The sequence below is a fragment of the Barbus barbus genome (genome assembly GCF_936440315.1).
Source record: "Barbus barbus genome assembly, chromosome: 42".
In the NCBI taxonomy this organism is placed as follows: Eukaryota; Metazoa; Chordata; class Actinopteri; order Cypriniformes; family Cyprinidae; genus Barbus; species Barbus barbus.
In genome coordinates, this window is record NC_136720.1 from 947,849 (window position 1) to 963,048 (window position 15,200).

The 15,200-nt window shown below is 43.0% G+C and overlaps 1 protein-coding gene across 2 annotated transcripts; it reads left to right on the plus strand.

The window, feature by feature from the left end:
* The first annotated feature begins 499 nt into the window (after positions 1 to 499).
* On the plus strand, positions 500 to 13,004 carry LOC306861799 (ADP-ribosylation factor GTPase-activating protein 3-like). Of its 2 annotated transcripts, none has more exons than XM_079404281.1 (16): positions 500 to 666; positions 940 to 1,058; positions 2,129 to 2,201; positions 2,283 to 2,414; positions 3,247 to 3,327; positions 3,414 to 3,492; positions 3,573 to 3,632; positions 3,720 to 3,769; positions 4,999 to 5,135; positions 5,229 to 5,360; positions 9,622 to 9,747; positions 9,817 to 9,912; positions 10,053 to 10,167; positions 11,320 to 11,407; positions 12,305 to 12,438; positions 12,509 to 13,004. In XM_079404281.1, the coding sequence occupies exons 1-16, from the start codon at positions 598 to 600 to the stop codon at positions 12,524 to 12,526; spliced, it is 1,509 nt and encodes a 502-aa protein (XP_079260407.1). In that variant the 5' UTR covers positions 500 to 597; the 3' UTR covers positions 12,527 to 13,004. The 2 variants fall into 2 exon arrangements, with proteins under 2 accessions (XP_079260407.1, XP_079260408.1); XM_079404282.1 differs by having other exon boundaries at positions 509 to 666; positions 940 to 1,264; positions 1,305 to 2,201.
* The last annotated feature ends 2,196 nt before the right edge of the window (positions 13,005 to 15,200 follow it).

Sequence of the window (15,200 nt, forward strand, 5' to 3'; positions counted from 1 at the left end):
AGTGATTAAATGATTAATGTGCTGCTGTTATGTATTTTTAGTTTATATAAACAAATCAAACTCATTTGGCAGCAAGAACGTGTTAATAATAATTAAACTATAATAACATTGTGGTCAGTTTTCTCTTTTTCCATTTCTTGAATCATTTCTTTGTTATATATGTATGTGTTTATATAATGAGTGGTTTTTGTATAGTTTAACAAGTACAAGTCAGAATGAAGATGTTTGTTATACAAGATGTTATTCATACACAAATCTGAACATTATTATTGTGTGTACATACTTTTATTACTATAATTATATATATATATATATAGTGTGTGGCAAGTCAGGATGTGGTTTAATTCTACACAGATGTATCAGAAGGTTATTTCTGAGTTATTTGAGCTGAATGCACTATATTTGTGTATAAACTGGTTTTTGGGGGCGGGGCGTCTGCTCTCTGCTCGCGCGCCTGCATCCTGTTTGTGTCAGAGCCTGCTCTCCGCCAATCAGCGCTCGCCGGCGCGGGACGTCACGGCAGCCGGAAGTGCGCTGCTCCATAGACTCGGACTCGCTAGCGCTAGCAGATGCAGACTTTCCTCTCGGCTAGACAACATGACAGACCCCAGCAAACACGACATCTCTGCCGTCCTCCGGCGCCTGCGCTCCGTCCCCGCGAACAAGGTGAGTCCGAGACCCCCCGCAGACCCGCTCCTGTCCGGAAGACCCCGACACGTCACGTGTTTACAGCAAACATATGGCGAACCAGTCATCACAGTTATTAATAAACGAGCTTTATTCCTCAAAACATGTGCTGCTTCACCTGCGAACAGAGCAAATGAGTGGAAAGATAGCTAGAAACAATGTTAGGTGATTGTGTTGAGATGTTTGAAACGGATTAACTGCATGATGATGATGATGATGATGATGATGATCTGGTGTGTTTGTGTGTTGTAGATGTGTTTTGACTGCTCTCTGAAGAACCCCAGCTGGGCGAGCATCACATACGGGGTGTTTCTCTGCATCGACTGCTCCGGGACACACCGCTCGCTGGGAGTTCACCTGTCCTTCATCAGGTAACCCTCACACCTTCACCAGGTAACCCTCACACCTTCATCAGATAACCCTCCATCAGGTAACCCTCACACCTTCACCAGGTAACCCTCACACCTTCAGCTGCTGCACATCCATCAGAGTCTGACACAGGACGAGATCACCTGCTAGATGTAGGAGCGCGCTTCTGTTCAGTAGCATCCAGGGGGTGGAGATGGTTGGATTAGGGGTGGAGATGGTATGTTTAAGGGTGGAGATGGTAGGATTAGGGGTGGAGATGGTAGGATTAGGGGTGGAGAGGGGTGGGTTCAGGTAAATGTAAGGTGGGAGGAGTTGGATCTGGATCTAACCACACCCCCTGGATCTTGTGTTCTGCCGTAAGGACCATCTCCTTCTGTTTCCCTCAGAACACAAGGGAATTGTTTGGTAGATAATTTTATATAATAAAAGATCTAGAGATGCACCGATTGCAATTTTCTAGGCTGATTCTGATTCTGATTCTTGTTTTGTGTTCCTGTGGCTCAGTGGTAGAGCATTGCATTAACAGCACAAAAGGTCATGGGTTCAATTTCCAGGGAACACCCATACAGATAAAAAATATATAGCCTGAATATATACATGTACTATACTGTAAGTGGCTTTGGATAAAAGCGTCTGCTAAATGCATAAATGTAAATGTTGTGTGTGCAGTGTCACAATGCAATCGTGTTAATATTCAGGGAAACGTCATGCAATATTGCTTTCCTAATCATATATTAATCAAGTCAATTCAGGGTTTTTTTACTACTGTGATATGCATCTATAAGTTGTTGTGAGTGCTCTTGTGCTCATTAGTGTTGATTTCTGCACGAATCTCTCTCTCTCTCTCACACACACACGCAAGCCTCATCTGACACGACATCAAGACATGATCAGTCGCCGTAAGTGCACCGACACACAGCGCCTTCTTAATAAAAATAAATCTTAATGAAAGGTAGAATCACCTAATCCCGAGCGTCACGCTAGAGCTGGATCAGTGCTGGTGCGGTTCATTACTCTCTCGCAGCGCTGTCAGTGTTTCTGCAGAGATCAACTCTTCTGTCCTCTGCTGCAGGTCCACAGAGCTGGACTCAAACTGGTCCTGGTTCCAGCTGCGCTGCATGCAGGTGGGCGGCAACGCCAGCGCGGTGAGTGTCTGTGCTGTCTAACATCTGTATCCTGAGCGCTCCCCTGGTGTGTGTCCGTTAATGTGAGTGTGTTCCCCACAGAGTGCCTTCTTCAGTCAGCACGGCTGTACCACCAGCGCAGCCAACACCAAATACAACAGCAGAGCCGCAGTGCTCTACAGAGAGAGAATCAAGAGTCTGGCCACACAGGCCACCAGACAGCACGGCACAGAGGTCACACACACACACTATACACACACACTCACTCACACTATACACACACACTCACTCACACTATACACACACACTCACTCACACTATACACACACACTCACTCACACTATACACTACACACACACTATACACTACACACACACACACACATACACACATACATCAGACTCACTCACACACTCACACACACACACACCAGACTCGCTCACACACACACACACACCAGACTCGCTCACACACACACACACACACACTCTCTCACACACACACACACGCACACACACACACACCTGGGGCCTGTACCATGATGGTAGATGAACAAATTCAGAGTTACAGGATTAGTTTAGAATAAAACCAAACCACTCCAGTCCAGGTTTGTTTGTCCAGGTACAAGATTCAAAACCTTTTAGATAAAGGTTATGAAAAGAATATGAGGAATTTAAACACATTTAAACTGAAGAAAGTACTTGTTCATGAAAGAGGACAAATAAAGCGTTGTCTTGCTCTATCAGTGTAAGTTAGATCTGTGTCACTGCACATGTACAACAAAACTCTGGTGGAGCTACCTTCAGGTGCCTTCTTCATACACACAAATCAGTGATGTACCATGTGCATATACACTAAAGACTCTACTGTTAGACATAATACTCTCTACAATACCATATACACAGCAATATACAATAAACACAATACAGTATTCAGCACAGTCCAGTGCAGTCAGAAGTGAAACTTGTGAGGTTCCGGCTTCATGGTACAGGCCCTGCTCTCTCAGAGTCACATCCAGAGCTCGTAGTGCTAGTGATGATGCTCATGTTGTTGTCTGTGTGTTCAGTTATGGCTGGAGGGTCAGGCTCCTCTGTCACCCACGTCACCCCTCGACAAACACGAGGACTTCTTCACCACACTCACCCAGGTGAGGACCAGCCGCACGTTTCATGTGCATGCATACGTTATCATATTTGTGCCATCAAACTGTCTGAGTTTGCCATTTTCCCACAGGCTCCCCTGAAGGAGAGACTCAGTGTTCAGCTGAACACCAGCCAACTACAGAACACAGTTGAGGATAAGAATAATAACGGTAGGCTAACTGAGGAAGCACGATATGCTCAGATCAGTGTGATTGTTTCTGGAAGATGTTTTTGTTTTTCTTGAGCACAGGTGAGAGAGAGGTGGGTCCCAGTGTGGAGCAGCTCAGTGTGTCTCCAACATCTGCTGCAGGTAAAGCTCACCATCCTCCTCCTCACTGACACACGCAGCTCCAATCATAACTCACTGTATCATGAACGTCTGATTCTCCTCTCACAGAGATCACATCCTCTCTGCTCAAGAAGAAGCCCACCACAGGAAAGAAATCAGTGAGTTTCCTGCCAGCGTAACACTCAGGATCTGCTCATTTATTATTCATAAGTACATCAAAATGCAGTCGTACACACATTGACTTGAACACATATCTTCTATAATGAACATGTTTTTCATTTCTGGATTAAAAGTAATTTTAATATCTTTTTGACAGGCATAGATTCAAATAAGTCAGGGTGGTGCGACTGTCCTAATATTATGATGTAGTAAAAGGCTGCGTTTAATTCAGTTCTAAAAAAAAAACCTTTAAATAGTTTATCATCCTTTATTGTTATTTCTTAGAAAATAATATTTTAACAAGCTGTTTATCAGTATTTTAAAAACTTGTCCATCAATGTGGAGTGACCAGCATGACATGAAACAGGAAATGATGTCATAGAGTGGACCCCTGCAGACCTTCATGAGTGCGTGTGAGGCAAGGGTAGATCAAATTGTTGAATGTCATGTGGCGTAACTCCTAAAAAGAAAAATGCAATAATTTCTACCATGAAAAGTATATTTTCTGTATTTTTCTTGTATTTTAACTTTTTGTAATTTAAAAATTATGAATCAATGAAATGATTTGAATACTTTTTACTTGATGCTTCCACCACCTGACGTTTGTAAGAGTCAGTGAAATGCTATTTGTCTGCAAACTCAAGTCATGTGGTGCAACCATCATGCAGAGGTCAGTAAGCCCTTGATCATTTGATCTTGAGTGAGGTCAATTCAAGCTGTAAATCATCATGTGGAATTAAAGATATTTGTTTAAAAAAAATCTTTATACCTTGAAAAATAGGTCAAACTTTTTTGAAAATAATGATTTAATGATTAAGACATATCCACTTAAAAACATTCAATGTGTAAGGGAAGTATTTTGGTGTGGTTATGCCATATGACGTTTTTAGAGTCAGTAAATTGAATAAAGGTTCCACATGAAACCATCATGATGGCAAGGTCAGTTTAGGTTGGAAAATGTTGTGTGGTGCAACAAAAAGTCATGCTTTTTATGATTTAAGAATAAAATTCGGATATTAGATCATTTGATTGTGTTTGACGTAACAGTGTCGGTTCAAAACTGTCATGTGGTGCGACTTCAAACTTTCAGAACCACACAAAACCATCATGAACCCAAAGAGCACGTTTTTTTAAGAGCCTGACTCGTGTTTTACACTGAATTTTGAAGGCCTGTCTGCAGTCTTGCGCTCTGTGTTGATTTGTGATTGATTGGGTGTGATTGAATGAGGCGGGCGGCAGGAAGGTGGGTCTGGGAGCTCAGAAGGTCAGCAGTCAGAGCTTCAGTGCACAGCAGAAGCAAGCTCAGGCCGTGGACAGACAGCAGGAGGAGAGGAGCTCACAGACGAGCAGCAGCGCTGAGCCCGAGTGAGTGAGCGAACACGGCCATCTGAGGATCAGACTCAGAACACATGCTCATCCTCTGTGTGTGTGTGTGTGTGTGTGTGTGTGTGTGTGCAGAGTGTTGTCTCTGAGCCATGCTTACCAGAGTCTGGAGCTGCAGCGGAGGAGAGACCAGGAGCAGCTGAGTCGTCTGGACGGCAAGAAGCAGGAGCAGGCGGAGCGGCTCGGCATGGGCTTCGGCGGACGCAGGTCAGCGCTGATCCATACTACTCCTAAAAACAAAGAAATGTCGTCTTCCTTGTATTTTTTTCCTCTCTCTAACTTGTTTCCTGATATATAAAATATCGCTGGCTGTTTAACATATTGATTTAGTTCCAATCACATCTCATTGGTCAAAATCATAATCAAATCTCACTGATTAAAATCACACTCTGCCCAGACTCGTGTCATTGGCCACAATCCAGCTCCACCCATACTCACATCTTATTGGTTAAAAATCACACCTCAAATCTCATTTGTCAAAATCATACTTTGCCCAGATTTACAATTTAAAAAAACAATTTATGAGTTTGATTTTGTCCAGTATATTGTGAGTGTAGGTGGAGTTAGTTTTGTCCAGTATATTGTGAGCGTAGGCGGAGTTAGTTTTGTTCAGTATATTGTGAGCGTAGGCGGAGTTAGTTTTGTTCAGTATATTGTGAGCGTAGGCGGAGTTAGTTTTGTTCAGTATATTGTGAGCGTAGGTGGAGTTAGTTTTGTCCAGTATATTGTGAGTGTAGGTGGAGTTAGTTTTGTCCAGTATATTGTGAGCGTAGGTGGAGTTAGTTTTGTCCAGTATATTGTGAGCGTAGGCGGAGTTAGTTTTGTTCAGTATATTGTGAGCGTAGGCGGAGTTAGTTTTGTCCAGTATATTGTGAGCGTAGGTGGAGTTAGTTTTGTCCAGTATATTGTGAGCGTAGGCGGAGTTAGTTTTGTCCAGTATATTGTGAGCGTAGGCGGAGTTAGTTTTGTCCAGTATATTGTGAGTGTAGGTGGAGTTAGTTTTGTCCAGTATATTGTGAGCGTAGGCGGAGTTAGTTTTGTCCAGTATATTGTGAGCGTAGGCGGAGTTAGTTTTGTCCAGTATATTGTGAGTGTAGGCGGAGTTTGATTTTGTTCAGTGATATTAGTGATTGGCGGAGTTAGTTTTGCCCGGTGATATGAGAGTGGGTGGAGATGGTTTTGGTCCGGTGATATGCGAGAGTGGGCGGAGTTGGTTTTGGTCCGGTGATATGCGAGAGTGGGCGGAGTTGGTTTTGGTCCGGTGATATGTTAGTGTGGGCGGAGATGGTTTTGGTCCGGTGATATGTGAGTGTGGGCGGAGTTGGTTTTGGTCCGGTGATATGTGAGAGTGGGCGGAGTTGGTTTTGGTCCGGTGATATGTGAGAGTGGGCGGAGTTGGTTTTGGTCCGGTGATATGTGAGTGTGGGCGGAGTTGGTTTTGTCCAGTGTGTTATGAGGGTGGGCGGAGTTAGTTTTGGTCCAGTGTGTTATGAGGGTGGGCGGAGTTAGTTTTGGTCCGGTGATATGTGAGTGTGGGCGGAGTTAGTTTTGTCCAGTGTGTTATGAGTGTGGGCGGAGTTAGTTTTGTCCAGTGTGTTATGAGTGTGGGCGGAGTTAGTTTTGTCCAGTGTTATGAGTGTGGGCGGAGTTAGTTTTGTCAAGTGTGTTATGAGGGTGGGCGGATTTAGTTTTGGTCTGGTAATATGTGAGTGTGGGCGGAGTTAGTTTTGTCCAGTGTGTTATGAGGGTGGGCGGAGTTAGTTTTGGTCTGGTGATATGTGAGTGTGGGTGGAGTTAGTTTTGTCCAGTGTGTTATGAGGGTGGGCGGAGTTAGTTTTGGTCTGGTGATATGTGAGTGTGGGTGGAGTTAGTTTTGTCCAGTGTGTTATGAGGGTGGGCGGAGTTAGTTTTGTCCAGTGTGTTATGAGGGTGGGCGGAGTTAGTTTTGGTCTGGTGATATGTGAGTGTGGGTGGAGTTAGTTTTGTCCAGTGTGTTATGAGGGTGGGCGGAGTTAGTTTTGGTCTGGTGACATGTGAGTGTGGGTGGAGTTAGTTTTGTCCAGTGTGTTATGAGGGTGGGCGGAGTTAGTTTTGGTCTGGTGACATGTGAGTGTGGGTGGAGTTAGTTTTGTCCAGTGTGTTATGAGGGTGGGCGGAGTTAGTTTTGGTCTGGTGATATGTGAGTGTGGGTGGAGTTAGTTTTGTCCAGTGTGTTATGAGTGTGGGCGGAGTTAGTTTTGGTCTGGTGATATGTGAGTGTGGATGGAGTTAGTTTTGTCCAGTGTGTTATGAGTGTGGGCGGAGTTAGTTTTGTCCAGTGTGTTATGAGGGTGGGCGGAGTTAGTTTTGGTCTGGTGATATGTGAGTGTGGGCGGAGTTAGTTTTGTCCAGTGTGTTATGAGTGTGGGCGGAGTTAGTTTTGTCCAGTGTGTTATGAGTGTGGGCGGAGTTAGTTTTGTCCAGTGTGTTATGAGTGTGGGCGGAGTTAGTTTTGTCCAGTGTGTTATGAGTGTGGGCGGAGTTAGTTTTGTCCAGTGTGTTATGAGTGTGGGCGGAGTTAGTTTTGTCCAGTGTTATGAGTGTGGGCGGAGTTAGTTTTGTCAAGTGTGTTATGAGGGTGGGCGGATTTAGTTTTGGTCTGGTAATATGTGAGTGTGGGCGGAGTTAGTTTTGTCCAGTGTGTTATGAGGGTGGGCGGAGTTAGTTTTGGTCTGGTGATATGTGAGTGTGGGTGGAGTTAGTTTTGTCCAGTGTGTTATGAGGGTGGGCGGAGTTAGTTTTGGTCTGGTGATATGTGAGTGTGGGTGGAGTTAGTTTTGTCCAGTGTGTTATGAGGGTGGGCGGAGTTAGTTTTGTCCAGTGTGTTATGAGGGTGGGCGGAGTTAGTTTTGGTCTGGTGATATGTGAGTGTGGGTGGAGTTAGTTTTGTCCAGTGTGTTATGAGGGTGGGCGGAGTTAGTTTTGGTCTGGTGACATGTGAGTGTGGGTGGAGTTAGTTTTGTCCAGTGTGTTATGAGGGTGGGCGGAGTTAGTTTTGGTCTGGTGACATGTGAGTGTGGGTGGAGTTAGTTTTGTCCAGTGTGTTATGAGGGTGGGCGGAGTTAGTTTTGGTCTGGTGATATGTGAGTGTGGGTGGAGTTAGTTTTGTCCAGTGTGTTATGAGTGTGGGCGGAGTTAGTTTTGGTCTGGTGATATGTGAGTGTGGATGGAGTTAGTTTTGTCCAGTGTGTTATGAGTGTGGGCGGAGTTAGTTTTGTCCAGTGTGTTATGAGGGTGGGCGGAGTTAGTTTTGGTCTGGTGATATGTGAGTGTGGGCGGAGTTAGTTTTGTCCAGTGTGTTATGAGTGTGGGCGGAGTTAGTTTTGTCCAGTGTGTTATGAGTGTGGGCGGAGTTAGTTTTGTCCAGTGTGTTATGAGTGTGGGCGGAGTTAGTTTTGTCCAGTGTGTTATGAGTGTGGGCGGAGTTAGTTTTGTCCAGTGTGTTATGAGTGTGGGCGGAGTTAGTTTTGTCCAGTGTTATGAGTGTGGGCGGAGTTAGTTTTGTCAAGTGTGTTATGAGGGTGGGCGGATTTAGTTTTGGTCTGGTAATATGTGAGTGTGGGCGGAGTTAGTTTTGTCCAGTGTGTTATGAGGGTGGGCGGAGTTAGTTTTGGTCTGGTGATATGTGAGTGTGGGTGGAGTTAGTTTTGTCCAGTGTGTTATGAGGGTGGGCGGAGTTAGTTTTGGTCTGGTGATATGTGAGTGTGGGTGGAGTTAGTTTTGTCCAGTGTGTTATGAGGGTGGGCGGAGTTAGTTTTGTCCAGTGTGTTATGAGGGTGGGCGGAGTTAGTTTTGGTCTGGTGATATGTGAGTATGGGTGGAGTTAGTTTTGTCCAGTGTGTTATGAGGGTGGGCGGAGTTAGTTTTGGTCTGGTGACATGTGAGTGTGGGTGGAGTTAGTTTTGTCCAGTGTGTTATGAGGGTGGGCGGAGTTAGTTTTGGTCTGGTGACATGTGAGTGTGGGTGGAGTTAGTTTTGTCCAGTGTGTTATGAGGGTGGGCGGAGTTAGTTTTGGTCTGGTGATATGTGAGTGTGGGTGGAGTTAGTTTTGTCCAGTGTGTTATGAGTGTGGGCGGAGTTAGTTTTGGTCTGGTGATATGTGAGTGTGGATGGAGTTAGTTTTGTCCAGTGTGTTATGAGTGTGGGCGGAGTTAGTTTTGTCCAGTGTGTTATGAGGGTGGGCGGAGTTAGTTTTGGTCTGGTGATATGTGAGTGTGGGCGGAGTTAGTTTTGTCCAGTGTGTTATGAGTGTGGGCGGAGTTAGTTTTGTCCAGTGTGTTATGAGTGTGGGCGGAGTTAGTTTTGTCCAGTGTGTTATGAGTGTGGGCGGAGTTAGTTTTGTCCAGTGTGTTATGAGTGTGGGCGGAGTTAGTTTTGTCCAGTGTGTTATGAGGGTGGCTAAGGTGCCGTCTCTTGCTGTGTTTTCCAGCGGTCTGTCTCACTCGGTGACGGAGGGCATGCAGATCATCCAGCAGGAGTCTCCGGGGCTGAGCTCCTCCAGCAGGAGAGCGTATGAGGAGGACGAGGAGCAGGAGGACCAGCGCTTCTCCTCCAGGTGATGCTTCATTCCTGAGGCCTCTGTTCGTGTCTCCTGCTGTGTGTTCATGTGCGTCTCTTCTCACAGGCTCCTGGATGAAGCTGAGGGATCATCAGATCAGTTCTTCTCTCAGTGGAGGCCAGCGACCAAGCAGACCGACGTCTACCTGCACCCAGACGACAGGTCAGATGAGTTACTGGAGATAAAATTTGACATGTATAGTCATTATCAGTGTCGAGCCTCTCTCAGATGCTGAAACGCTGTATAATGCACTAGCCCTCAGCAGTCAGTGCAGCGTTCACTCAGTGTGTCTGTGCTCTCAGGGTCTCGGCGAGGAGGAAGGAGCCGCAGGCCGTCTCTGATGATGCTCAGAGGAAGTTCGGCGACGCCAGAGCCATTTCATCAGACATGTTCTTCGGGAAGCAGGACCACTCCGAGGTGAAGTGCTGCGAACACGTCAAACAGATGCCGCTGAGAAACATGAGCTCTGTGGTCTTTAACGCTGTTATTACGGATCTGCTACTTGAGCTTCTTATTACTGTTCTTCTGAGACAGTTCTCTAAAAACTAAAGATTAAAAATCATAATCCCATAGACTTACATTGACGGAATCAATTGTTCAACATGAGCCAGAACCAGAGCATGTTCAACTGAGAACTTTAACTCCCAGAATCCTTTGAGGCTAAATGAAGCTTCGCTTCTATGTATGATTTCTAATCCACTTAAACTCATTCAAGCTTCCATTCTATTTAATATTTCTTATCTATCTATCTCTCTCACTAGCCAAGCCTAGCAACTAGCCTAACACCGTGTCCTAACTACACGCGATGTGACGCTGCGACAAGCAATAAAAGTCCTAACTAGCCGCGACGACGACATGCAAAATTTCTAATTTAGAAATGGTTTCTATTTCCGCAACATCGTGGCTGGAACAACAACACAAACTATATGACTGTAGATAATCTCAGGTACAGATTATGTGCTTTATTCAATGTTAGAAGTGTCTAATGTGAGTTTGAATATCACACTGCGTGGCATTTATAGCCATACTGAAAGCAACAACAGATTCTCAGATCTTGAAATAAATTAAAGCAACGATGTGAACTCGATCTGAACCAAGAAGCGTATTCCATGGCAAAGATGGTATCAATCACTAAGTATGTACATTCAATGAGGTTAAAAAGGTTTAATATTTATGAATTAGTTTCTAAACTCGTCTGGTGCACTTCAAGAGAGGCTCCGCCCACACACACTTCTGATTGGCTGTGATATTCGATTGATTGTCACGTTGCGTTGTCGTGTTGTGTCTGGTGTGGACGGACATTGTTTGTCGCTGGAATCTTGTCGTGTAGCGTGTAGCTAGGACACGGTCTAAGACATGCTAATCATGCTATCAATGTGTGAAATCATGCTAATAATGTATTAAATCATGCTAGCAACATGCTAATCATGCTAGAAACATGTTATCAACATCTATCTAAATGTTCAAGCTTTTACAGCTGCTTTAGACGTTCAGGCTAGGTCTGAAGCCAGCCTAAGGTTTGTCCTGACGATGTTTTGAATGGAGTTCTGTGGTGTTTTCTGAGTGCAGTATGAGGTTCGAGCGCGGCTGGAGAATTTCTCGGGCAGCTCCGCGATCAGCTCAGCCGATCTGTTTGACGAGCAGAAGAAATCAGCAGGTGCGTGATTAATCGTGAAGTAATCCTGAGGATATTGAGCTGCTGGTTATTTATTATCCTGAGAACACTGTCTTCACTGACGTTTCCTGAAGCTCACGTAGCCAGTGTTACAAGTAACGCCAGGTACATACTCAGATGGCGTTTTTCAAGTAACTAGTAAAGTAATGCATTCATTTTAGATTCACAACTAAATATAGTTACTTTTTAACGGGGTCATATGATGTTGCTAAAAAGAGCATTATTTTGTGTGTTTGGTGTAATGCAATGTGTTTGTGGTTTAAGGTACTGTACATTATTGTTGCGTATTGGGGCGTGTTTGAATGAGCTGTTTTAGGGGGCGTGGACAAGTCTTAACTTTTATAAAGCATATCTTTGGTTTTGAGACTTTAGTCTTTGTAACTTCAGGGATCTTATCTATGCACATCAGCCTGTAACACTCCAACGAGAAAGGAAAACACAATATATGACCCCTTTATAATAAGTAATGCCAGTTCCTGTGTTTCTCATGTATTGTCTGACAGCTCTGGTGTTGAGAGAAATCAGGAGAAAGTGCAGCGCTGTGTAAATACGATGCTTACTGTAGTTCCTGACTAAACATCATGCATTTACTCATCTCACCTGCACTAAAACAGATCCAGTGTTCCTCAAAACAATAAAAACTGACATGCAAACTCAGAATATTATAACATGTTAATCATTATTAAACATGTTAATAACTGAATTTATATGTCCTTCAGCCTGAGGCGCATTCATTTCACTTTTTTTATATTAAAAACAAACAAGCAAGCCCGGCCCAGATGAGAAAAAGTAATGTGATGTTGGTTCTTTAGGGCCCAGCTCAGTATTGTACTGCGTTAGCTGCAAGAGCAGTGCTTGTAACAGTGTGTTGTGTCTCAGCGGCGTCCGGCGGCTCCTACAGCCTGAGCAAGGTTCTGCCGGCCGTGCCGGACATGATGCAGTTCAAGAGCGGCGTGCGCTCGGTGGCCGGGAAGCTGTCGGTCATGGCCAGCGGAGTCGTGTCCAGCATACAGGTCAGTCTCTGAGCCCGTACCTCACCCCTTCTCCTGCCGGGATGAGCTCTGACTCTGTGTGTTTCTGCAGGATCGCTACAGCACATGAGTCCCGAGGAGTCTGCGTCCAGCAATCATTTACTCGACAGCATTCATGGCTTTCTTTGGGATTGTGTTTGTTTAATGTTGCAGCTTGAGTTTTGACTGAAACGAGTCGTCATCTGATCTCTTGGGGACCAAAACTCTTGTTTATTTGATATGTTTGCTCTCAGATTGCACTATATTTGTTTCCTACAGTGATGCCATAAACCGTTTATGATCATGAAGGATAGCTTTATACGATGTATTATGTAGCATTGCATATGTGATGATGATGATGATGAAGACGCACACTACAACTGTGACAATCGTTCACCTGAAGCCTTATTCATCTCATTGCCTTATCTATATTTGTTTATGGTATCTATGTTTATCTTGCTTTATCATTTATGATCATGTGTAAAACATACGGGGCTCATTAAATGCGGTGAGTGATTAATGCGGTAAATTGGTTTAACTCAATAAAGATCAGACTTGATAAGTAACTGAACTGTGTGGCTTTTTCACTTATCGCTATAATATAAATAATAATTTAGAATTTGTCATAATGCAAAAAAAAACGATAAGAACTGTTGTAAAATTCATTCTAATATGACCCTGCAGCACAGAAGCAGTCATGAGTAACACAGGTATATCTGTAGCAATAGACAACAATACATTGTATGGGTCAAAATTATACATTTCTCTTTTATGACAAAAATCATTAGGATATTAAGATCATGTTCCATCAAGATATTTAGTACATTTCCTACCGTAAATATATCAAAACTTCATTTTTGATTAGTAATATGCATTGCTAAGAACTTCATTTGAACAACTTTAAAGGAGATTTTCTCAATATTTAGATTTTTTTGCTCCCTCAGATTCCAGATTTTCTAATAGTTGTATCTCAGACAAATATTGTCCATCATAACAAACCATACATCAATGGAAAGATTATTTATTCAGCTGCAGATGATGCATAAATCTCAGTTTCAGAAAAATCAACCCTTATGCCTGGTTTAGTGGTCCAGGGTCACACATGAATAATCAAATAAAATCTCTGCTGGATCCCTGTGCTGCACAGATGTGTGTAAAACATCAACTTTTTATTATTTAATCTTTTTTAATTATTGTTAGTAAATCTAAAAATTTACAGTTAACTATATTATTTTAATAAAGATATATTAAAATAAACATATCAAACTATTTACAGCTGCTGAAAAAAATATGGTGTTTAACAACCATTCATTTGTATGAATCCTTAAGCTGAGGTTTTCCAGCGACGCCATCAGTAAATACAGCGGAAATAATCTCCAGAAAATTATCAATAAATAAATAACACACTTAACGGTGATTGGTCAGTTCTGAATAAAGCAACCGGTATCACGTGACAACGCTGCTTATTCGCCGTTTCAACAAAAAATATTTACAGCGAAGCAATTACACTTAATAACTTTAACAGACATTGAAATACACAAACAGTGGAGAGTCAAAAAATTGCATTATTATTTAGGCTCGCCTAAGCCCCGCCCACTCTGTTACGTCAGTGCGCGCCTCGCTCTGATTGGCTTCCAGCGGAAGTGCTGCGTGGCGATATATCAGAGAGAAGACTCCTCGAGCATGAGATGTTTCCTGTAGACTAGAGCCCTGCACGGGCCTCAAATTGAGGCCCTAGCCCGGCCCGTGTCCGACAGCTCATCAGAATTACCAGCCCGAGCCCGTCTCTTTTTCCCTCTTCTCCTAAAAGAGTTTATACTACTGTTTCTGCTATTAAAATAGCTCAGTTTTGTGTGTAATGGCAAAATTATTATATTTTGTTTCGTTTTTTTAAGTTAATTTAGAAAAACGTTTGGAGCATTTTTCTAAGGCCTAAGACTCCTAAATAGATATTTTTCCACCTTTTTTGTTAAAAAATTATGTAGGAAACTAATAGATTAATTTATGACAAGAGTGCACCTGAAAAATCTACATCAACAGGAGAAATCATATTACGCTTTAGAAATCATAAGAAATTATATAGTTGAAAACTTAAAATCTCAAAATGCATCCTTTGAAACCCATTTTAAAATCAGACATTGCATTACCATGGAAATGGTACATAAAAACCATGTTACAAAATGTTTTCGTTCATGAATTATAAACATTTAAGTTTGAATAGTGCTCTATAATCTCTATGTTCAAAACTGTGAGTGACAGTTAAGGGGTTTTAAAGTAATGACCAAGCGGCCAGCGGCATGAGCTGATCATAGCCTATGTTTGATCAATTTATCCTTCTCATATCATCACCACTTGCCTAAAATAACATCTATAGATATACTAAAACAGTTCAAGCATATAACAATGTTTAAACGTTAAACCTGCTATAATAATAATGTGCACTAGCCTATATCTGAGTCTGTGCTGAGAGTGGAAGCTAAAGCTGCTCTGCAGGACATGGAGACACCAGCTTTAGATTGTTTTCAGTGGAAACACATTAAAATAGCCTACGCCCTCTTTTTTTTTTGGTAAAGGTAAGAGTAATACATCATTGGGACCTGTAAAGGGTCTACTTGTATTTGTGTGCACTCACAATACCAACAAAAGGTAGTTCTTTTATAAAACACTTATGAACAGCAATGATACAGTGTTTTCTTGGTTACGGCTGTAAACAAAGCGCTTATGAACAGCAATGATACAGTGTTTCCTTGGTTACGGCTGTAAAC

Bases quoted from the DNA above. Each gene is read 5' to 3' on its own strand.
- LOC306861799 (XM_079404281.1), top strand. From the start codon at position 598: ATGACAGACCCCAGCAAACACGACATCTCTGCCGTCCTCCGGCGCCTG. The intron at 1,059-2,128 runs GTAACCCTCACA...CCTCTGCTGCAG, and splicing joins GTTCACCTGTCCTTCATCAG to GTCCACAGAGCTGGACTCAA. The intron at 3,493-3,572 runs GTAGGCTAACTG...TCTTGAGCACAG, and splicing joins TGAGGATAAGAATAATAACG to GTGAGAGAGAGGTGGGTCCC.